We start from the raw sequence: 23739 nt of genomic DNA, 5'->3' as shown, positions 1-23739 counted from the left end.
AAGATCTCAGCTTTCTGCTTTCCCCATGGAGAGTTAGAAACCAAATATGCACTGGTATGATTGGTGAAGCAATGATGTCCTAAACTGTATTCACATTCATTTCTGGTTTCACAGAACTTACAACAGGTTAAACCCCCAAATGATAACTTTCTCTAGATGCTAGGATGTATATGAATTCTTTATTACCTAGCAAATAAATACTGTAGCATAAAAATAATCAGTATTTTCTCTAAACAGATCATATTTCTGAAAACATTCTTAGCAGGACAGTTTATGGAGAGTTGGGGCCTTCCGGTGTCCCTTGACCTTTGACTCCTGTGCAGCAGAGCGAATTGCCCTTCCCATTCCTCATTTACCTTCTGTAGGACTGAGTCATTGAAGAATATTTTTAAACAACATCTTGTGTTCCCAGAATTTGTTACATTTGTAAATTTAACTACATGTAAAAATTTTTTTTGTTGTTTTTTTTGTTTTTTTTTTTTGCGGTACGCGGGCCTCTCACTGCTGTGTCCTCTCCCATTGCGGAGCACAGGCTCCGGATGTGCAGGCTCAGCGGCCATGGCTCATGGGCCCAGCTGCTCCGCGGCATGTGGGATCCTCCCGGACCGGGGCATGAACCCGTGTCCCCTGCATCAGCAGGCGGACTGTCAACCACTGTGCCACCAGGGAAGCCCCGTGTAAAATAATTTTAAAGAATATTTTTTAAAAGAAAAATACTGCACGCAAATGGTACAGTCAAGTCCAAACACTATATAATTTATATCTTTACCATTTGACTTCTGAGTCTTCTTTCTCAATATTTCAGTTCCTGAGATTTCATGTGATATACCTGATACTAATTACTCAAGTGTCATGCAGATGGCAGAGGGATAAAATGTTTTCCTAGAGGGCTCTTTAAAAATCGTAGCTTCAGAGGCAGGGTTGCTCTTGTTTCATCCTGACAGGGATAGCAGATTTAATAGGTTCCCTGGAGCTTTTAATCACATTATAACTCTTTCTGTGATGGTCAGTTTGGGGTCCACATTATGTGACCTGACTTTCAACTTGTTTGAACTGCTGTCGTGCTGCTCAGGAATTGAGGGCTACTGGGTAGTTCTGTTGTTTTCTAGTTGGGAAGACAACAAGCCCACATGAAAACTTCTGACAAGGTCCAGAATTGTGCTCTTTAAAGCCAAACTGAGTCAGACTGATAACCTGGAAACATCTTTACCTGCTTAAAGTAATGGGGCTGGAATGCCTTATCACAACGTAAATCTGTGTGGCTTTGCTCTACAGTAACAGTGTATCTTTCTGTCGCCATCATTCATTCCCTGAGGTTGAAACGGTTATCACGGTTATCACGGTGTTCCCTTCTCATTAGCTTGTGTTGCTTGTCGGCACTCCTGGGGAAAGCACAATGTCTCCTAAATGCTCTCCCCAGACCCAGTGTGTGGTATTTAAATTAAGGAAGCTCAGACAAGCCCGAAAGGAACTGAAGTATTGCATCCAGCCCTGCCGATCCACTGATTAAAATTCTTGCCAAGAGTTACATTATGCATAGCTTCCTTATTTTGGCTGTAAATTTCACTGCACATTTTTCCAGTATAAGAAAGTTTGTACTTTTAATTTCATAAGCCCACATAATAAACACAGCTTTCTTCAAAGCCGTCTGAGGTGTTGGATGCGTGTGCTATGTTAAATATAGGGCCCCTTTGTGGGGGAAGGCACACGTGGCTCATTTTAACTTCTCCCACAAGCACTTTAGATGGGGCAAAATGGTTCCGCTGGGGAGAAGGAAAATAGCCATTGCGATGAGCTGCAGGATTATCCCAGCCATGGCTTTATCCTCTCTGAAGTCTCTTTTCTGTGAACTTGAAGAATGAACAGAACCTGCTTTATCAACACGGAGAGACCTATTTACTCCTCCCACGCGGCCTCCACTGCTTGAGCTGCCCGTTTTTTGATTTTTAATGGGTGAGTATGTGAAGAAAAAGTTCTCACCAAACAGACCCTTCTCTAGCAGAAAAAAAATTGTGACATTTTCTTCACATTCAGCTGCCATTCTGGGGAGACACCCCCAGTGTGTCCATCAAGGAACAAATAGATTCAGAAGGAGTTTATCTAGAAGAGGCCGTAAAACAAGGGCTTTGGACCTGGTGACTGGGTCTGGACTTGAAAAAGGGGAAGGAAACTGAAAGTTTTGCTCCATTGACTTCTGGAAATGTATTTCCCCTTATAGTAGCCTTACAGGAGGAGGGCATCTTTGAGGATCTGCAGATGGGGGACTCAACTGACATTCAAATAACCTAGGCCTAGGACATGGAGACTGAATGGCCACTGCAGGTCTGATAGCACCAGGGCCCTCCTGTAGATTCCATGGGAAAACTTCCTACTTTCATTTCCAAAAGAAATAGTTCTGAAATTCTTTCCTTTTCCTAAGTAGAAATATTCCCTGGCAAAATCTGATCTCTATTTATTTAGAAGTACTTTAGATGAATGCATGGAAATGCAATTTTAGTTATAGAAATCACATATGACAAAAGCACTATTCATTCTGCTGTCTTATCAGTTTAGGTTAAATACTGTTTTTTAATGCTAAGATTTCATTTGCTATATGGTGCTCTTTTTGCTCTTTGGGAACTTTTAACTAACATATTTCTATGAGAGTTTAGAATTTTTAAGGCAAGGTCTTCATCCATGTAGGTACATACATTGAATCTTTTTTACTGAAAAGAAATTAGGAAATTTTATCAAATTTATGAACTACTATAAGCTCCACTGGGTAAATTTTTCCAATTTAAACAACTGTCAAGTTATGAAATACAGGAAAAAAAAATTGCCTTTTGCTAAAAGTTAGTCAACTCTTTTTTCTTAAATCAGAAAAAAAAAAAAAAAAATGCCAGAAAGAAAGTATAATTTTATCGCATGGCAGAATTATCAAAATGTTTTCTGGCCCTAAGTTTTTTCTTCCCATAAGATTGTTCCTCAGAGTTCCTTCTGAAAATAATAACGCGAGAAGAGAAAGTCAGTGTTTGGATTGGGGCAGTAAATGCCATCTTCATGTGTGCACTTTGGAGAAACAGTCTGCCTTCTGAGACCTACAGATATCCTGAGTCATTAGTCCTTTTAAAACTATGGAAAGTCAAGTGAGTGGCTGTTTTACCCAAACAAAGATTCTCTCTTGTGTGTGTCAGGATTTTATGTTTCCACAAATACACATATGCAGGCAGGCTTTTATCATTTTCCTCTAGACATCCAGGTGAAAGTTCACAGAGATTTCTTTTTCTCTCATGCAGATTTTTAATCCTTTTTCAACTCACCTGAATCCATTAGCATTTCCTGGAGCAGATGGGAGTATGAGCCACAAAATGACGTATTTACTTTTTTGTAGGAAGAAACTGAGGAGAAGAGATTCTACAACACGATTAAAGTTTAAAAGCTAAATTCCTTTGGGAAAGATTACCTTTCTCCATGGCTCCCATTTTCTGATAAAACAAATGAGGTTGTCTCCAAGACACCTGTTAATATTGACCTACCTCATCATCCCTGCTTCTGAACTTATGTCCCCAGCTACTGGGAATTTTCTGATAGAAGAGGAAGTATTTAAGTTGACTCATTTCTTATTTCTTGGAAAGAGAGAGGTCTCCCTCCCCCGTGTTTCTGCTTGACCTGCTCTCTATTAAGAAGACTTCTACAGAAACAAGGACACAATCTATGCCTTTAACCCAGGCAAAGCCACTCTCTAGAAACAGGTCTATTACAGCTGCTCAGAGAATACAGTTATTATTTCTTCTTTACTTAAGGTCAAAATATCTATTAATGCTTAGACTCTATTAACATCAGATTTGAAGATTTTTTTTTTTTTTGCGGTACGCAGGCCTCTCACTGTTGTGGCCTCTCCCGTTGCGGAGCACAGGCTCCGGACGCACAGGCTCAGCGGCCATGGCTCACGGGCCCAGCCACTTCGTGGCATGTGGGACACGAACCCGTGTCCCCTGCATCAGCAGGCGGACTCTCAACCACTGCGCCACCAGGGAAGCCCTTGAAGATTATTTTGAGGAACTATTCTTTCAAGGGATATAGTATTAGGACCTGCCTTTTCATATTTCCTTGAGAAGAGTCTCTGCTTGGGTGGAGGAATGAGGACGCCCTTGAATGAAAACTGAGTTGCATATTTTTTCTTCTCAAGCAAACTTACCAAATTAAAAAAAAAAAAAGTGTTACTGAGCTGTTGAGGCACCAGCTAATACGTTCTCTGCCTGAAAATCCCTGTCATCTCTGATAGCAAATTTATGCTTAGTCAGAGTGTCTCTATGGATTTCCAGAGAAATATGATCCTCATTCTCTTCTCTGGGTCCTTTAGTCGCATTTACCTTGAGTAAATCCAGCCTTATTGCTGATGGAAATATCCCTCCCTGGTGAGAACTGATGAAATATAAGCTATCCTAAGGTCAAATGGCTGCCAGACTGGCACATTCTAGATTCTTCTCACTGCCCTTCCTTCTTTAGTCTGGTCAGTACTGCCCTGGCCCCTCCAGTGAAATGTCAGGAGTTTTACCAACCCTTGTTCCCTTTCCAATGTTTTGTCAGCTCAGAATTTCCTAGTAATTAATACTTCTCTAATGGTCAAAGAGAAGGTCCTCATCCAGAATTTCCAGGAACATTCTTCAGCTAAGTTAAAATATATGCCTACCACATTTAAAAATGGAATTAGGCTTCAAGTTACAGAAACCCCATTCCCCACCCCAGATACTAGCATACACGAGACATATGCATTAGCAGAAACTGTTTTCTCTCCTCAAATGTGAAGTAGTTCAGGACTAAGGTGACATCTCCACAGACGCCATCAGAGATTCAGGAACCTACCAGCTCTTCTTTCTACCATACCAGTCTTTGTGCTCATGCTCACTATGATGGCTACTGAAGTCTGACCCAGTTTCAGTCTCATGCAGGAAGGTGGACGAGTGGGAAAGACAAATAATCACCATCATCATCATCACCATCATTGTGATAATAGTATAAAAAGATCTATGAGAGTAAGCCGTCTGTAATGAGCTTTCCTAGAAGCCCACACAATGGCTTCTCCTTCCACCTAAATTGGTTACACCTATCTTTTTCATCTTTGAAGGAGCTGATGGCAAATTATAGATTTTAGTTGGTCATATAGCCACCCCAGTCAATAGAGGGATTCTGTTAGTAGGGAAAATGAAAACTGATAGTGTGTAGGCAACCAGTAATCCACGTGAAAATGACATTTTCTTGATCAAGAATTTTTTTTAAGAGATAGCATGGATACGTGGAAGGAATACTGAGTTAGGTCGTAAAATAATTTCTTTACCATGAAATTAGCATCAACTAAATATATCTTTATCATAATCTGAGTAAGATTTTAATCAACTGGACTTTCTTACTCTCAAAACTAATTATGATGACACAGAGCTCATTAATTCATATTTTTTCCAAAAAAAAAAAAATGGGAGGTCTATTGTAACTATTTCTGAGAAATAGTCTCTTATCCTCACTTGGGAATTCAGATTCTACAGGAGAAACAAAAATCACTGTTTCTTGGGTATCTGCACAATTAGTTAGGTCTTAGATTCTAGGAGATTAGAAGTGTCTCCTGATTTTTAAAGATCAGTCACTAAACTTTTGGATTAGAGATGAAGACAGTTAGGTGTCCCATAGGTAAAAATTGCTCCAAGTTCCTGGGCTGAGAAACGTGTAAATGTTTATTCTATTACATTTACCATTTTCTCCTGGGGTCACAGTCCAAGTCTCATCGTCAAATTGACTGGAAAGATCAGGAGGTTCATAACAGAAGTTAATTTTTAAGTCAGCTCAAGGCTGTTTCAAATCACTGAATTCCTCGTATCTGTGAAGCTTCAAGATGTGGATCTTCTCGTTGTTGCATTGTATTTTCTCACAGATATTTCTTCTCTTCCCTAAAGGGGACACTGATGCTATTCAGTACCTGACACATAAATCTTTCATGCAGGCCACAGGTAACCTCTAATGGAATCAGCTTTTCACCTGATTACTTCAACTATATTGTCTTTCTTTCCCAAGAGTTTAGGGCAGCTATTTAACCTTATTCCTTTGGGTCTTCCCTTGAGAGTAGATTGTTGTTTTGTATTTTTCCTGATGATAATGGCTAAGTATACCAGTTAGCTCTTTCTGTGTAATAAACCACCTCCAAAGTTTAGTGGCTTAAAACAACAACTATTCATATAACTCATAACCCTACTGGGTTCACCGTAAGCTGGGCAGTTCTTCTCGTCTTAGCAGGGCTCACTCATGGGTGTGTAGTCGGTTGCCAGGAAAGTAGTGCTGGCTAGTCTAGGGTGGCCTCAGTTTGTTTCTTATTTTTCACCAGGCTGGCCTGGGAGCTGAGCAGGGTTCCAAGTGAGCAGAAGCGTGAAAGGCTTCTTGAGACTTAGGACTAGAACTGGCACAGATTCACTTCTATCTTATTCTACGGGCCAAAGCAAGATATAAGGTCAACCTAGATTCAAGGTCAACCTAGATTCCATCTCATGATGGGAGAAGCTGTAGAGTCACACTGCCAAGGGCATGGATACAAAGATGGGACTAGTTGCTCTGATTCTCTGTGCATCAATTGCTGTGGTAGAAAGATCTACCACACTAAGATTCCTTAAGCACTTATGCAGGCTAAGCTAAGCACTATACAAATGTCACCTCATTGAATTCTCATAAGACTCCTACAAGGTAGGTACTAATATTATACCCATTATATAGATGCAGGAACATCAAAGTGATAGCAACTGGCAGTTTGGTTCTGGAGCACTCTTAATCCCCACCTCTGTTGACTCCAAGTTTTTTAAATTGTCCACCTCTTTCAATACAAATTTATTGAGTGTGCACCTATATGTATATGTGTGTTTACTTATAAATTATATACAAGTACTATTGTCCATCTATATGTTAAAAATTTGTAAATTTGAACTCCATTCTTATCTGTTTAGATAAAATTTATGAATGTCAATAAATGTTTGAATATATTCTTCCATTCCCTGTATGGACATCTTGTGACCTCACTTTGGAGGCCATGCGCCTAGGACCTCTTCATGCCCAAGGCATTTCATGATCATCATACCTATCTTTGAGTGAAGCAGTGTTTAATCAAAATCCTACTTGGTACTGGATTTCAGTTCTAGTTCCTGTTAATATTGCTGGCTCTAAGTGCAAACTGTTATGCAGTGAACAGTCAGATTACTCGCCATAGACCAAACTACTCACCACTCTCGGGAGCTCTGTTAAGAAAGCAAGATAGTATGGAGGAATGATTCTCAAAGTTCTCAGATGGCTGTGTGCATCTGTATTACCTGTGGAAAATATTAAATGGAGATTCTAGGTCTCACTGCTAGAGAGACTGATTCCATGGATTTGGGGTTGGGTCTAGGAATCTGTATTTTTCTCAGACTCCCCAGATGATACTTTGAGAGCCATAAAACTTGAATTCATATCTGCCACAGGGAGATGATTCTGGGTGCCTACTTTTGCATTTATTGAATTATTTCAGCTATAAAATTGGAAAAGTTAAAAAGTCCCAGCCCACCTTGCAAAATTGTTTTAATAATTAAATTTGAGGTGGTTTTGTCAAAGGTCTTTAAAAATGTAACACATTAACATGTGAAATATACCCAAAAGTTTTGCTGATCTATTAAAAGACGTATTCTCCGTACTAAAATACTCTACATATTGTCAACTACATTTTATTTTGGTTGGTGAAAACCTAGCTCTGAGCCTTTCTTTTCTAGTCACTTGGTTCCCAAGGGAAGGGACTATGGTTTATACTTCTTTGCATGAATGGCAGTAGGAGAGAGTAGGGATTAAGAACTCAGACTTTTAAATTTAGGCAAACATGGGCTCCGACCCCAGCTACGACATAATCTTGCACTAATTCTTTAACTTCTACTTCTTTATTTGTTAGTCATTCTAGTAGATCCTACATATACAAATTTTTATGTTGATTAAATGTAATAGCATAACCAACATTTATTGCCTACTTCCTACGTACGTGCCGGGCCTTATTCAAAGGACCTGTCATGTAATAACTAATTTCCTGACAAAACCCCTGTGATTTTGAATGAGGGTCTCCAATTTACAGATGAGAAAATCAGAACATAGGGAGCTAGAATGGCAGCACTAGGACTCAAACCTCTGCCTCCAGAATCATCTTCTTTCTACTTTGCAATACCACCTCTCATAAGGTGAAAGCTTGTAAGTCACTTTGCACCCTGGAAGGCACTTGGTAAATCCTCGAAAGATGTGACGTATTATTATCATTATTGGATTCCCCTCACAGCTTCTTGAAGAATGCTGTGTACAAGGTAGTTTAATAAATTTATGTTGATTTGATTTAGAAAGAACTCTGTTGTATCCTCTTGAGCTTCTAAGGGATATATTCAATGAGAGAGCCTCTTATTTTCAGGCTAATATGATTTGTGTGGCAGCTTTTAGATTAAGTTACTGTCTTTTATTTACAGAAGAAGATTAAATGAATATGTGCAGATCTAAGAACTTCAGAATCCCCCTTGCTAAACACTGTTTAGAAAATTGTCTTTGTAAGACAAGGGAGAGACCTCATAGGGCCAATTTCTAAAATAACTGGATTTCACTAAATTGTGCTTTTAGTATTTTTTAACACATGTATTTAGAACTCTTTCCTGGTTCTTTTTTTTTGCTAGCTGTTACCTTCACTAGTCCACCGTATCTGATGGATTCCTATTCAGTGCTTTATGGCTTTCTTTTTCCTCCCCTATTGTCAGCATCAGTTTGTTCATTTGTGTGTAAAATGGGGAGCTTTACCTGAGGAATGCCAGAGAGGTGGCTTGGAACCCATGGGTAAAATAAATCCTAGGTCAGAAAAATTGATGTCGTTTCATGTCCCATCTCTTCAGACTTTATTTTAGCTATTTAAATAGTGGGATAAGACTATCCTATAAAACATTCCCAAAGTCTAAACAACAAGGTAAAATTGACAAAAGTGAAAAATAATTTCCCCCAGGCACAGCTGAAATCCATCTTTCTACCCCACCCTCAGATGGTCTAATTCTCTAGGCTATAGTGTAAGAAAACTTAGCTAAGATGGCCGAATTAATAGGCTTAGGTCTTCTGAATTTAGCCTTTGTTAGGTTACTGGAGGAAATATGCTGGGAATTAAAGGCCCTTGCCATAGTTAACCATCTGCCTGCAAGCATTCTGGCCTGCCTGGCTGTCAGGATGGTAAGTGACAGGTGTGTCAGTACAGCAGGAAAGCCTGGTCTTTGGAAGAAGCTGCAGCCAGACCCCTTGGAGTCCTGATGAAGAGCAGCCCTGTGGATGACCTCAGTGTTCACTCCAGTCCTAGCTAACCATACCACGGGCAGTTTTGAGGCAGTCCTCAGCCTTTATCTTCTACTAGTCTGGTTTTGATCACAAAGTAGGAGGAACAACTATTTGAGTTAATGGGACAGGCTGGCTTTGGTTCACTGAGACGTGAGAGTCCAGCATGATAATGGGCATACAGAAGGAAATGAACATGGCCCAGATAACATGTTCGTTCTAGTACTAAAATCTGAATATTTTGCATGAAAGTTTAAAAAAATAATCGGCCGGAATGAAAATTACCATTGTAGTATTTACAACAGATGTAAATGTATTAGTCAAGGCAAACTGCTGTCACAAACATTCCAAAATCTCTGTGGCTTTGCATAATAAAAGTTTATCTAATACTGATTCACAATCCAGTATGGGAAGTGGGGATGGGGTGGAACTCTGCTCCACAGAATCATTTAGGGATTCAAGCACTTGCCATGTGGTTGCTGTACCATCTCCTGGGGCATTGGAGTCTTGCCCTGGAGGCTCTGCATCCAGCCTGCAGACAACAGGCAGACCAGGCAGAGGGTGTGTGCAGGGATTTTAGGGATTGGAATAGAAGTAGTTACATCACTTTTACTCATACTCCTTTAAACAGAACACAATCTCATGGCAACACATAACTAGAAGGGAGGCTAAGAAAGTGCTGTCTAGCTATATGCCCAGGAAAAAAAAATAATAAATGGGCTTTGGTGACCTATGTATTTAAGGACTGTAGTTTTCTTTTTGCCTATAGGATATATATTTGGTAGGCCAAGAGGCAAAGATAGTCTTATCTCTCTGGAAAATTGTGTTCAACTTTCAGACTTTTGATCTTGGACTTTTTTTTTTTTTAATTGTAATTAGGTTCAGACATTTTGGGTTGGAGTGAATACATTGTGTGTCAGCATGAATGTTGACTGTTGGTCCTCCATCTCCTCTCCCCCTGGGGTGGGGGAGATGGAAAAAGTGCTACTGTGTTGAATCTCGCATCGGCCACTATTGAGCTTGTTACCTTTTCAGCCTGACCCTAAGTGAAACTAAAGGAGCACTTTTTCCAGCAGGCTGCACCAGACCTGCGAGAAGTGGATGAATTTTCAGATTCTGTGAATTGTTAACCCTTCTAATATAGAAGCTCATCATTAGAGTTGTGACTATAACCTTGTGGCTGTGTAATTACTTTACTTTTTAACTTCTGATTCTTTGGCTTTAAAGTAACCTAACCACTTCTTCAGTATTATTTTTTTAAAAAAGCTAGACTGCTTTTCCTCTCAGATTTAATTGCATTTAATTCAATTGTATTAAACACATACAAAATGTCAGTTACTGAGATAGCTGGGGATCTACAAGAGAATAAGCTACCTCCTGTGCCCTCAAGGAGCTGATAGACCAAGGGAGGAGACACACATTCTGCTATTTATGTAATAGCTATAAAACAATTTATAAGTATGGAATTAGTGTATAAACCAGAATATTGTGGGAACATAAAGAGACACTACTGTGTCCTATAAAGTTGTGAATAGTGTTTTAGAGGAGAAAACATTTGAACTAGAAGTTGAAAAATGAGAAAGACCTTGCTCGGCAGAAAAGGAAAGGGGAGGCGTAGCTAGATATCCTTGGTAGAGAGTACTATGCAAAGAAATCATGGTGTGTTTAGGGGATCGTGAGGATTTAGATGTGGCCAGATCAGATGTGTGAGGAGAAAGAATGGAGTGATATGAGGTGGGGAGGGCAAATTGGAACCACATTTGTGAAGGGCCTAAAAGACCATACTTTGGAATTAAGGGTTTTGTAATGTGAATATGGGGAATGGCAAATATTACTTTAGTAGAGAAGTAATAAAATCAGATTTTCATTTTAGGAAAATAAGTCTAGCAAAATAATTGATAATAGATTACAGAATTTTAAACTCTCATATTGAGTTTGTGCATATGTAGTCTTTTTTTTTGTCTTTCAAAGACATAATAATACTTTTAAGCACAGAATTGATACAATTGATATTACCACTGACGTTTTCTCTCATACATGTTTTTTCCAAAGGGCTACAAATATAGCTGTGAAATCATATGAGATCGTTTTAACCAATCAAAAATGTGTACACTTCCAGCTTCTGATAAGCTTGTACCAGACTAGCCAGCTTCTGATAAGCTTTTATCAGACTAGCCATCCCACCAACAGTATATACAGATTCTTGGCAAATACAAAAGCAATAACAAAAAGTATTTACTGGCACTAGAGAGCAACTAAAAGCAGGCAATCCTCTGAAAGAAGGAAACCATACTGGGTGAAATCTACATTTAAATAGCTTTGACCCGGAGGGCTCCTTCTACCCTACCTGGCACGTGCCTGATGGAGCTCAAACCAAAAGCAACAGGTTTATTGGCTATAGGAATCATAGAACTGAATCAGATTTGTCAGAATGACTAGGAATTGAGATAAGGACTCCAGAACAGGGACAGTCACAGAGGGGGAACCCCCAAATCTATAAATAAATACCTCTTTAATCCTTGGCTAAGCCTTGAGCTGTGCTTGTGCAGGGAAAGACTTCACGGAGACGAGGAAGAAAACAAAAGCTGGAAGGCTGAACGCACTGCACAGAGCATTCATCATCTTCTCACTGTAGGGATATAGAGTTTAGAATTTTACTCCCGCAGATTAGAGGGAGTTGCCAAACAACTTGGGATTTCCACTGAAACCCCCGAAGGTCCATGCTTTAGGAGTAAAGACAACATCCAAGGACTAAGGGAAAAACTGAAATAGAGCAGCCTTAACAAAGCCTAAAACTAAGCCTCCTTATTACCTGGCAGTCATTTAACTACCTGCTGGGATAAATTTCAATACCATTTGGAGAAAGAAAATAAAATCTAAAGCCTCCCCAACATATTCACAATGTTCATATGCCATCAGCAATTATTAGACATGCAAAGAAATGAGAAAATGTGACCCAGAGTCATATGAAAATCAGTCAATATAAACAGATTCATAGCTAACCTAAATATTGAAATTAGCAGATGGGGGACTTTAAAATTACTATGTGAAATCTGTTAATGCATTTACATGAAAAGATGGATATAATGGGTTAAGAGATGGGAAATTCCAGGAGTGATATGAAAACTGTAAGAAGAAGAACCGAATGAAAATCACAAGAACTGAAAAAATAAAATATCTGAAATTTTAAAAAAATCTATGAAACTAATAGTACATTTAACATAACTCAGTAATAAAAAAGACAATAAAAATTAGCAAAAGACATGGACAGACACTTCCAAAAAGAATGTATATAAATGGCCAATAATCACTTGGCAAGATACTTAACACCATTAATCACCAGGGAAATGCAAATTGAAATCACGAGATACCTCTTTATGTCTATTAGGATTGCTAAAATTAAATAGGCTGACAACACCAAAAGACTGCTAAAATTTGAACTCTCATACGTTGCTGGGGGTATATGTAAATTGGTATAATCACTTGGGAAAACTGTATGTTAGTTCTTTAAAAAGGAAAACATATACCAACCCAGCAATTTTACTCATAGGTGTTTGTCCAATGGAAATGAAAACATATGGCCACAAAAGGATTTGTGAAAATGTGAAGATTTATTCATAATAGCTAACAATATAAATACTCCAATATCCATTCACAGATGAATGGATAAAGAAATTATGGTATATTCAATAATGGAATATTACTCAGGAATGAAAAGGAAGTACTCTATTAATACATGCAACAACACAGGTGAATCTCAAAAAATATGCTGAGCAAAAGAAGCTAGCCCCATCCTCCATCTCTTATATGAAGTTTGAGATTATATAATAGGCAACACTTAGCTAAGGTGGCTGAAGTCGGAATATGGGCTCCCTCTGGGTGGTGCGAGGGGAAATTGGATGGAAAGGGTACAGAAGAACTTTTGGGGTTGATGGAGACACTGTATCTTTATTGGCATCATTGCTACATGAGTATATACATTTGTTAAAACTCATCAAAACTGCACTTAAAATCTGTGCATTTGATTGATTGCATGTACATTATAACTCATAGACAGAATTGATGGGAATTAAAAAGTAATGTAATATAGTGGTTCAACATGCCACATGCAAGAATTGAGGTGAGGCTGCCTGGAATCAAGTCCCAAAGGCAGTGAGCTGTAGCAGTTAAGAGTATGGATGCTCCATTAGACAGGCCCTGGGTTTTGAAATCACCTTGCCAATATTTTGGGAATGTAGGCAAGTTACTAACCTCTTCTAAACTCCTATAAAATGGAGATTATAAAATTCGTGTGTACCTTATACAGTCGTCCTCAGTGTAGTGCCTGGCACATGGATGCACTCAGTACATTTAAGCTGTAGTCATTATTATTAAATAACTTCAGCTAGACTTTCATTGCCCTAATGCAGTCATGAATGCCGGTATAACCATGAAGATTTTGAAAATCAGATATTTACAAACTGCATTAGGCTGCAATCTAAATAATTCAGACAATATTTAACAGCATATGATTAAGTATGCTATCAAATCCTATTTTAGTTATCCACTTCAAACTAATGATCTCTTTGCCAAGAAAAAAGTATTCACTTTAAAATACTCTTCTTGATGCTCTTGTAAAAAAATTTAAGCATAGAGAAATTAGGACCTAATTTTTTTTCTTAACAGTTTCACCTTCTGTTTCCCATCCTATAATCACTTTTTATGTTTTGGTGCCTATCTTTCCAGTACACATACATGCATATGCGTGTAAGTGTGTATGTGTACAACTGTAAACAAAATTGTGACTCTACATAAAAAATATATATAATATATATACATATATATATTATACATTTTAAACCTGGCATTTCACTTAGAAATCTTTTCATATTTAGTACTGACTCTATTTACATATAAACTTGGCCTGTTCTTTTTAACAACTACGTAATAGTTCACAAAGTAAAATTGCTATGTGAAAGAGTGAACAAAATTTATCAATCACTTTTGTAAGAGAAAAATTATATGTGTGTATATGTGTATAACCAGTAAAAGAGTCAACATCAGAATCTTGAAGAATTCTCTAGGTGGGAGGGCAAATGGTAGTTTTCATATTCTTCTTGCTTCTCTATATTTTTCATTTTTATATAAGAAAAACAGTTACGTTAAAATTTACACAAAACTTTCATCTAAGGAGTTTAAGATAATAACTACCACCAGTGGGGCACATACCATTGTATTAAACACTTTGCTGGTGCTTCTCAGGCATTATACTATACTGTGATGTAGTAAAGCCCAGATGAGCTTGTTTCCCTAGGAAACTTGTTCAGCCAAAAGTGATGTTTCCACACCAGTTGGTGGTAGCAGAGGCCATTAGACAGGTTACATGTCCCTCAGTGACAACTTCCCACTCATTATCCAGCTTTCTCACAAAAATATTAATAATAATAATAAGACAGTGATCAATTACATGGTGTTGTGGACTGTGGGGGGGTGTGTCTTCAGACCGCTAATATATCTTGGTCTGTTTTCTTTCTTTTTTTTTTTTTTTACATCTGTATTGGAGTAAAATTGCTTTACAATGGTGTGTTAGTTTCTGCTTTATAACAAAGTGAATCAGTTATACATATACATATGTTCCCATATATCTTCCCTCTTGTGTCTCCCACCCTCCCACCCTCCCTATCCCACCCCTCCAGGCGGTCACAAAGCACCGAGCTGATCTCCCTGTGCTATGCGGCTGCTTCCCACTAGCTATCTACCTTACGTTTGGTAGTGTATATATGTCCATGCCTCTCTCTTGCTTTGTCACAGCTTACCCTTCCCCCTCCCCATATCCTCAAGTCCATTCTCTAGTAGGTCTGTGTCTTTATTCCTGTCTTACACCTAGGTTCTTCATGACATTTTTTTCCCTTAAATTCCATATATATGTGTTAGCATACAGTATTTGTCTTTCTCTTTCTGACTTACTTCACTCTGTATGACAGATTCTAGGTCTATCTACCTCATTACAGATAGCTCAATTTCGTTTCTTTTTATAGCTGAGTAATATTCCATTGTATATATGTGCCACATCTTCTTTATCCATTCATCCGATGATGGACACTTAGGTTGTTTCCATCTCCGGGCTATTGTAAATAGAGCTTCAATGAACATTTTGGTACATGACTCGTTTTGAATTATGGTTTTCTCAGGGTATATGCCCAGTAATGGTATTGCTGGGTCATATGGTAGTTCTATTTGTAGTTTTTCTAAGGAACCTCCATACTGTTCTCCATAGTGGCTGTACCAATTCACATTCCCACCAGCAGTGCAAGAGTGTTCCCTTTTCTCCACACCCTCTCCAGCATTTATTGTTTGTAGATTTTTTGATGATGGCCATGCTGACCGGTGTGAGATGATATCTCATTGTAGTTTTGATTTGCATTTCTCTAATGATTAATGATGTTGAGCATTCTTTCATGTGTTTGTTGCCAGTCTGCATATCTTTTTTGGAGAAATGTCTATTTAGGTCTTCTGCCCATTTTTGGATTGGGTTGTTTGTTTTTTTGTTATTGAGCTGCATGAGCTGCTTATAAATTTTGGAGATTAATCCTTTGTCAGTTGCTTCATTTGCAAATATTTTCTCCCATTCTGAGAGTTGTCTTTTCATCTTGTTTATGGTTTCCTTTGCTGTGGAAAAGCTTTGAAGTTTCATTAGGTCCCATTTGTTTATTATTGTTTTGATTTCCATTTCTCTAGGAGGTGGGTCAAAAAGAATCTTGCTGTGATTTATGTCATAGAGTGTTCTGCCTATGTTTTCCTCTAAGAGTTTAATAGTTTCTGGCCTTACATTTAGGTCTTTAATCCATTTTGAGCTTATTTTTGTGTATGGTGTTAGGGAGTGATCTAATCTCATACTTTTACATGTACCTGTCCAGTTTTCCCAGCACCACTTATTGAAGAGGCTGTCCTTTCTCCACAGTACATTCCTGCCTCCTTTATCAAAGATAAGGTGACCATATGAGCATGGGTTTATCTCTGGGCTTTCTATCCTGTTCCATTGATCTATCTTTCTGTTTTTGTGCCAGTACCATACTGTCTTGATTACTGTAGCTTTGTAGTATAGACTGAAGTTAGGGAGCCTGATTCCTCCAGCTCTGTTTTTCGTTGTCAAGATTGCTTTGGCTATTCGGGGTCTTTTGTGTTTCCATACAAATTGTGAAATTTTTTGTTCTAGTTGTGTGAAAAATGCCAGTGGTAGTTTGATAGGGATTGCATTGAATCCGTAGATTGCTTTGGGTAGTAGAGTCATTTTCACAATGTTGATTCTTCCAATCCAAGAACATGGTATATCTCTCCATCTATTTGTATCATCTTTAATTTCTTTCATGAGTGTCATAATTTTCTGCATACAGGTCTTTTGTCTCCTTAGGAAGGTTTATTCCTAGATATTTTATTCTTTTTGTTGCAATGGTAAATGGGAGTGTTTTCTTGATTTCACTTTCAGATTTTTCATCATTAGTGTATAGGAATGCTAGAGATCTCTGTGCATTAATTTTGTATCCTGCTACTTTACCAAATTCATTGATTAGCTCTACAAGGTTTCTGGTAGCATATTTAGGATTTGCGATGTATAGTATCAAGTCATCTGCAAACAGCGACAGCTTTAGTTCTTCTTTTCCGATTTGGATTACTTTTATTTCCTTTTCTTCTCTGATTGCTGTGGCTAAAACTTCCAAAACTATGTTGAATAAGAGTGATGAGAGTGGGCAATCTTGTCTTGTTCCTGATCTTAGTGAAAATGCTGTCAGTTTTTCACCATTGAGGATGATGTTGGCTGTGGGCTTGTCATATATGGCCTTTATTTTGTTGAGGAAAGTTCCCTCTATGCCTACTTTCTGCAGGGTTTTTATCATAAATGGGTGTTGATTTTGTCGAAAACTTTCTCTGCATCTATTGAGATGATCATATGGTTTTTCTCCTTCAATTTGTTAATATGGTGTATCACGTTGATTGCTTTGTGTATATTGAAGAATCCTTGAATTCCTGGAATAAACCCCACTTGATCATGGTGTATGATCCTTTTAATGTGCTGTTGGATTTTGCTAGTATTTTGTTGAGGATTTTTGCATCTGTGTTCATCAGTGATATTGGCCTGTAGTTTTCTTTCTTTGTGACATCCTTCTCTGGTTTTGGTATCAGGGTGATGGTGGCCTCATAGAATGAGTTTGGGAGTGCTCCTCCCTCTGCTATATTTTGGAAGAGTTTGAGAAGGATAGGTGTTAGCTCTTCTCTAAATGTTTGATAGAATTCGCCTGTGAAGCCATCTGTTCCTGGGCTTTTGTTTGTTGGAATATTTTTAATCAAAGTTTCAATTTCAGTGCTTGTGATTGGCCTGTTCATATTTTCTATTTCTTCCTGATTCAGTCTTGGCAGGTTGTGCATTTCTAAGAATTTGTCCATTTCTTCCAGGTTGTCCATTTTATTGGCATAGAGTTGCTTGTAGTAATCTCTCATGATCTTTTGTATTTCTGCAGTGTCAGTTGTTACTTCTCCTTTTTCATTTCTAATTCTATTGATTTGAGTCTTCTCCCTTTTTTTCTTGATGAGTTCAGCTAATGGTTTATCAATTTGTTTATCTTCTCAAAGAACCAGCTTTTAGTTTTATTGATCTTTGCTACGTTTCCTTCTTTTCTTTTTCATTTATTTCTGATCTGATTTTTATGATTTCTTTCCTTCTGCTAACTTTGGGGTTTTTTTGTTCTTCTTTCTCTAATTGCTTGAGGTGCAAGGTTAGGTTGCTTATTTGAGATGTTTCCTGTTTCTTAAGGTAGGATTGTGTTGCTATAAACATCCCTCTTAGAACTGCTTTTGCTGCATCCCATAGGTTTTGGGTCATCGTGTCTCCGTTGTCATTTGTTTCTAGGTATTTTTTGATTTCCTCTTTGATTTCTTCAGTGATATCTTCATTATTAAGTAGTGTATTGTTTAGCCTCCATGTGTTTGTATTTTTTACAGATCTTTTCCTGTAATTGATATCTAGTCTCATGGCGTTGTGGTCAGAAAAGATACTTGATACAATTTCAATTTTCTTAAATTTACCAAGGCTTGATTTGTGACCTAAGATATGATCTATCCTGGAGAATGTTCCATGAGCACTTGAGAAAAATGTGTATTCTGTTGTTTTTGGATGGAGTGTCCTATAAATATCAATTAAGTCCATCTTGTTTAATGTATCATTTAAAGCTTGTGTTTCCTTATTTATTTTCATTTTGGATGATCTGTCCATGGGTGAAAGTGGGGTGTTTAAGTCCCCTACTATGAATGTGTTACTGTCGATTTCCCCTTTTATGGCTGTTAGTATTTGCCTTATGTATTGAGGTGCTCCTATGTTGGGTGCATAAATATTTACAATTGTTATATCTTCTTCTTGGATCGATCCCTTGATCATTATGTAGTGTCCTTCTTTGTCTCTTTTAATAGTCCTTATTTTAAAGTCTATTTTGTCTGATATGAGAATTGCTACTCCAGCTTTCTTTTGGTTTCCATTTGCATGGAATATCTTTTTCCATCCCCTTACTTTCAGTCTGTATGTGTCTCTAGGTCTGAAGTGGGTCTCTTGTAGACAGCATATATAAGGGTCTTGTTTTTGTATCCGTTCAGCTAATCTGTGTCTTTTGGTGGGAGCATTTAGTCCATTTACATTTAAGGTAATTATCGATATGTATGTTCCTATTCCCATTTTCTTAATTGTTTTGGGTTCGTTATTGTAGGTCTTTTCCTTCTCTTGTGTTTCTTGCCTAGAGAATTTCCTTTAGCATTTGTTGTAAAGCTGGTTTGGTGGTGCTGAACTCTCTCAGCTTTTGCTTGTCTGTAAAGGTTTTAATTTCTCCATCAAATCTGAATGAGATCCTTGCTGGGTAGAGTAATCTTGGTTGCAGGTTTTTCTCCTTCATCACTTTAAATATGTCCTGCCAGTCCCTTCTGGCTTGCAGAGTTTCTGCTGAAAGATCAGCTCTTAACATTATGGGGGTTCTCTTGTGTGTTATTTGTTGTTTTTCCCTTGCTGCTTTTAATATGTTTTTTTGTATTTAATTTTTGACAGTTTGATTAATATGTGTCTTGGCGTATTTCTCTTTGGATTTTTCCTGTATGGGACTCTCTGTGCTTCCTGGACTTGATTAACTATTTCCTTTCCCATATTAGGGAAGTTTTCAACTATAATCTCTTCAAATATTTTCTCAGTCCCTTTCTTTTTCTCTTCTTCTTCTGGAACCCGTATAATTCAAATGTTGGTGTGTTTAATGTTGTCTCAGAGGTCTCTGAGACTGTCCTCAGTTCTTTTCATTCTTTTTTCTTTATTCTGCTCTGCAGTAGTTATTTCCACTATTTTATCTTCCAGGTCACTTATCCGTTCTTTTGCCTCAGTTATTCTGCTATTGATCCCATCTAGAGTATTTTTAATTTCATTTATTGTGTTGTTAATTGTTGTTTGTTTCATCTTTAGTTCTTCTAGGTCCTTGTTAAATGTTTCTTGCATTTTGTCTATTCTATTTCCAAGATTTTGGATCATCTTTACTATCATTATTCTGAATTCTTTTTCAGGTAGACTGCATATTTCCTCTTCAGTTGTTAGGCCTGGTGGGTTTTTAATCTTGGTCCTTCATCTGCTGTGTGTTTTTCTGTCTTCTCATTTTGCTTATCTTACTGTGTTTGGGGTCTCCTTTTTGCAGGCTGCAGGTTCATAGTTCCCGTTGTTTTTGGTGTCTGTCCCCAGTGGCTAAGGTTAGTTCAGTGGGTTGTGTAGGCTTCCTGGTGCAGGGGACTAGTGCCTGTGTTCTGGTGGATGAGGCTGGATCTTGTCTTTCTGGTGGGCAGGTCCACGTCTGGTGGTGTGTTTTGGGGTGTCTGTGGACTTATTATGATTTTAGGCAGCCTCTCTGCTAATGGGTGGGGTTGTGTTCCTGTCTTGCTAGTTGTTTGGCATAGGGTGTCCAGCACTGTAGCTTGCTGGTCGTTGAGTGAAGCTGGGTGCTGGTGTTGTGATGGAGATCTCTGCGAGATTTTCGCCGTCTGATATTATGTGGAGCTGGGAGGTCTCTTGTGGTCCAGTGTCCTGAAGTTGGCTCTCCCACCTCAGAGGCACAGCACTGACTCCTGGCTGCAGCACCAAGAGCCTTTCATCCACATGGCTCAGAATAAAAGGGAGAAAAAGTAGAAGGAAAGAATTAGTATAAGAAGAAAGAAAGAAGGAAAGAAAGGAAGGAAGAAAGAAAGAAAGAAAAAGACAGAAAGAAAGAAAGGAAGAAAGAAAGGAAGGAAGAAAGAAAGGAAGAAAGGAGGGAGGGAGGGAGGAAGGGAGGAAGGAGGGAAGGAAGGAAAAAAGAAAGAAAGGAGGGAGGGAGGAAGGAAGGAAGGAGGGAAGGAAGGAAAAAAGAAAGAAGATAAAGTAAAATAAAGTAAGATGAAATGTAATAAAGTTATTAAAATAAAGAATAATTATTACGAAAAATAAAAAAAAAAAACGGACGGATAGAACCCTAGGACAAATGGTGGAAGCAAAGCTATACAGACAAAATCTCACACAAAAGCATACACATACACACTCACAAAAAGAGGAAAAGGGGAAATAATAAATCTTGCTCTCAAAGTCCACCTCCTCAATTTGGGATGATTGGTTGTCTATTCATGTATTCCACAGATGCAGGGTACATCAAGTTGATTGTGGAGCTTTAATCCGCTGCTTCTGAGGCTGCTGGGAGAGATTTCCCCTTCTCTTCTTTGTTCTCTCAGCTCCCAGAGGCTCAGCTTTGGATTTGGCCCCGCCTCTGCGTGTAGGTCGCTAGAGGGCGTCTGCTCTTTGCTCAGACAGGTCGGGGTTATAGGAGCAGCTGCTTCGGGGGCTCAGGCTCACTCAGGCCGGGGGAGAGGGAGGGGCACGGAGTGCGGGGCGGGCCTGCGGCGGCAGAGGCCGGCGTGACGTTGCACCAGCCTGAGGCGCTCCGTGTGTTCTTCCGGGGAGGTGGTCCTTGGATCCCGGGACCCTGGCAGTGGTGGCTGCACAGGCTCCCCGGAAGGGGGGTGTGCATAGTGACCTGTGCTCGCACACAGGCTTCTTGGTGGCGGCAGCAGTAGCCCTAGCGTCTCATGCCCGTCTCTGGGGTCCGCGCTGTTAGCCGCGGCTGACGCCCGTCTCTGGAGCTCCTTTAAGCAGCGCTCTTAATCCCCTCTCCTCGCGCACCAGGAAACAAAGAGGGAAGAAAAAGTCTCTTGCCTCTTCGGCAGCTCCAGACTTTTCCCCGGACTCCCTCCCGGCTAGCCGCGGTGCACTAACGCCCTGCAGGCTGTGTTCACGCCGCCAACCCCAGTCCTCTCCCGGCGCTCCGACCGAAACCCGAGCCTCAGCTGCCAGCCCCGCCCGCCCCGGCGGGTGAGCAGACAAGCCTCTCGGGCTGGTGAGTGCCGGTCGGCCCTGATCCGCTGTGCGGGAATCTCTCTGCTTCACCCTCCGCACCCCTGTTGCTGTGCTTTCCTCTGTTGCTGTGCTCTCCACCGCAGCTCCGAAGCTTTCCCCTTCCGCCACCCGCAGTCTCCACCCGCGAAGGGGTTTCCTACTGTATGGAAGCCTTTCCTTCTTCACAGCTCCCTCTCACTGGTGCAGGCCCCGTCCCTATCCTTTTGTCTCTGTTTTTTATTTTTTCCTTTGCCCTACCCAGGTACGTGGGGAGTTTCTTGCCTTTTGGGAGGTCTGAGGCCTTCTGCCAGTGTTCAGTAGGTGTTCTGTAGGAGTTGTTCCTCGTGTAGATGTATTTCTGGTGTTTTCTGTGGGGAGGAAGGTGATTTCCGCGTCTTACTCTTCCGCCATCTTCCCCTCTCTTCCATCTTGGTCCGTTTTCACAGCCCAGATTACTATTACTCTCTCTTTCTGTCTTCTAACCCTTTGTTTCAGAGTCTTGCATTTCTTCTGTGTCCAAGGGCTTATTCATTAACTACTAAATTATGTGCATATGGTCTTGTAGCCCTCCAGCTGTGTGCTCGGCCCCAATCTAGTCAAATAAAGTTTTAATTTTCAGTGGCATCAGGTGTGCATTTTCAAAAGGTGATTCTCACTGTGAAGGGCAGACATGAGGTAGGGGCAGGGATGAGTGCCAGAGGGCTGATGAGACCCTGTTTTGGGGAGACGCAGAGCCTGCTCGGTTAGCAGAGCTGCAGCAGGAGCAGTGGGGGTTTTGTTTTCATCCATGTCAAGTGAGTGAAGGGTGGTCTTCCGGGTGTTTTTCAAGACCTAAGCTAACCTCACCCCTCATCTAGCCCCTGGTCAGGTACCCTGCAGACACCTACTGCATTTGTGTCGTGCCACTGAGGGCGGAGGAAGTAAGAGGTCTCGTTCTTACTTTGACAGCTTCACTCTCAGTTTTGCAGTGACTGCAGATGTTCTAGAGCCCCTTTCTCACTTGCTTCTCGACGTTTCTTTCTTCTGTAACCTGTGGTGTGTCAGAGGCAACAGTTACCACCTCGGACATAGAATTGTTAGCATTTCTTCCCAATTCTGTGTTAGGTGACATGGAGTTAATAGCTTGAAATGGACATGGTGGAAATATTTACCCAATTGAAGTTGGAAAAGGCTACAAATCAGGGCTCCCCCACCTCTAGAGAACCTGTTGTTTAACATTTAGCTGCACACGGTTTCTGTAACCCTTCTGCTTCTGCTCACCACACAAACCAAAGGGAGAGAGAGAAAGAGAGAAGAAAACCATGTTTAAGGGATTGAATACCATGGATTTTCTTCTATGGGACTACGGTGATTTCTAAGAGGAAAAACTTGAGTTCCTTTTCTTTCCCTATCCGAAGTTTTGCATTTATTTCCAAAAGGCCAAATATAGGCTAACTTTCTTCTCTCTCCTCCAGTGGACGGCTGTATTCACAGAGCAGCTGGCCCCTGTTTGGTCGCTGAATGTCGTAACCTGAACGGCTGTGAAACTGGACATGCAAAAATCACGTGTGGCTATGACCTGCCTGCAAAATGTGAGTACAGCTCTTTTGAACACTTTCAAAATCAGATGAGCACTCTTACCTTGTTCTAGTCCTCAAGTGGGTAACTGGAAGAGGAAGTGGTAGCAGTGGTATTTAATTGAATGTACTTTTATTAAGATTTTGTACACGGTAATGAAATGTGTTTTCCAAATACGTCTCCGAGTATATAAATGTGCGACGTTTAATGTAGGTGATTTTTGCTCGGATCTTTGACAGAGGGTCTCTGAAACAGAGAAATAAAAATATGAGCATAGTATACCTTATAGTATTTAAGTGCTGTGGAGTGACAGCTTCTAGAAATGATGCCAATTTCTTATTCCTTGTTCAGGTTTCTTGATTGTGGATGTGTTTAGAGCAAAGGAGATCAAAGTGATGTATTGTGTTTTCAGCTGCCATGTAAAGGCTGATTGGCAATTACAGCCG

The 23739-nt window shown here is 39.7% G+C and overlaps 1 protein-coding gene across 1 annotated transcript in view; it reads left to right on the top strand.

Annotated features, from left to right (window-relative positions):
* The window catches only part of LOC309973446 (ADP-ribose glycohydrolase MACROD2-like), a 650126-nt gene extending 626611 nt beyond the window's left edge, over positions 1 to 23515 (top strand). The window contains exon 5 of the mRNA XM_082857725.1: positions 23191 to 23515. Within this exon, the coding sequence (XP_082713851.1) occupies positions 23191 to 23366 (176 nt within the window). The 3' untranslated portion in view covers positions 23367 to 23515. The remainder of the gene's footprint in view (positions 1 to 23190) is intronic.
* The last annotated feature ends 224 nt before the right edge of the window (positions 23516 to 23739 follow it).

The sequence above is a fragment of the Leucopleurus acutus genome (genome assembly GCF_964270905.1).
Source record: "Leucopleurus acutus genome assembly, chromosome: 16".
Lineage (NCBI taxonomy): Eukaryota > Metazoa > Chordata > Mammalia > Artiodactyla > Delphinidae > Leucopleurus > Leucopleurus acutus.
The sequence above is the reverse complement of the archived record's forward strand: the minus strand, read 5'-3'. Positions and strand labels throughout refer to the sequence as shown.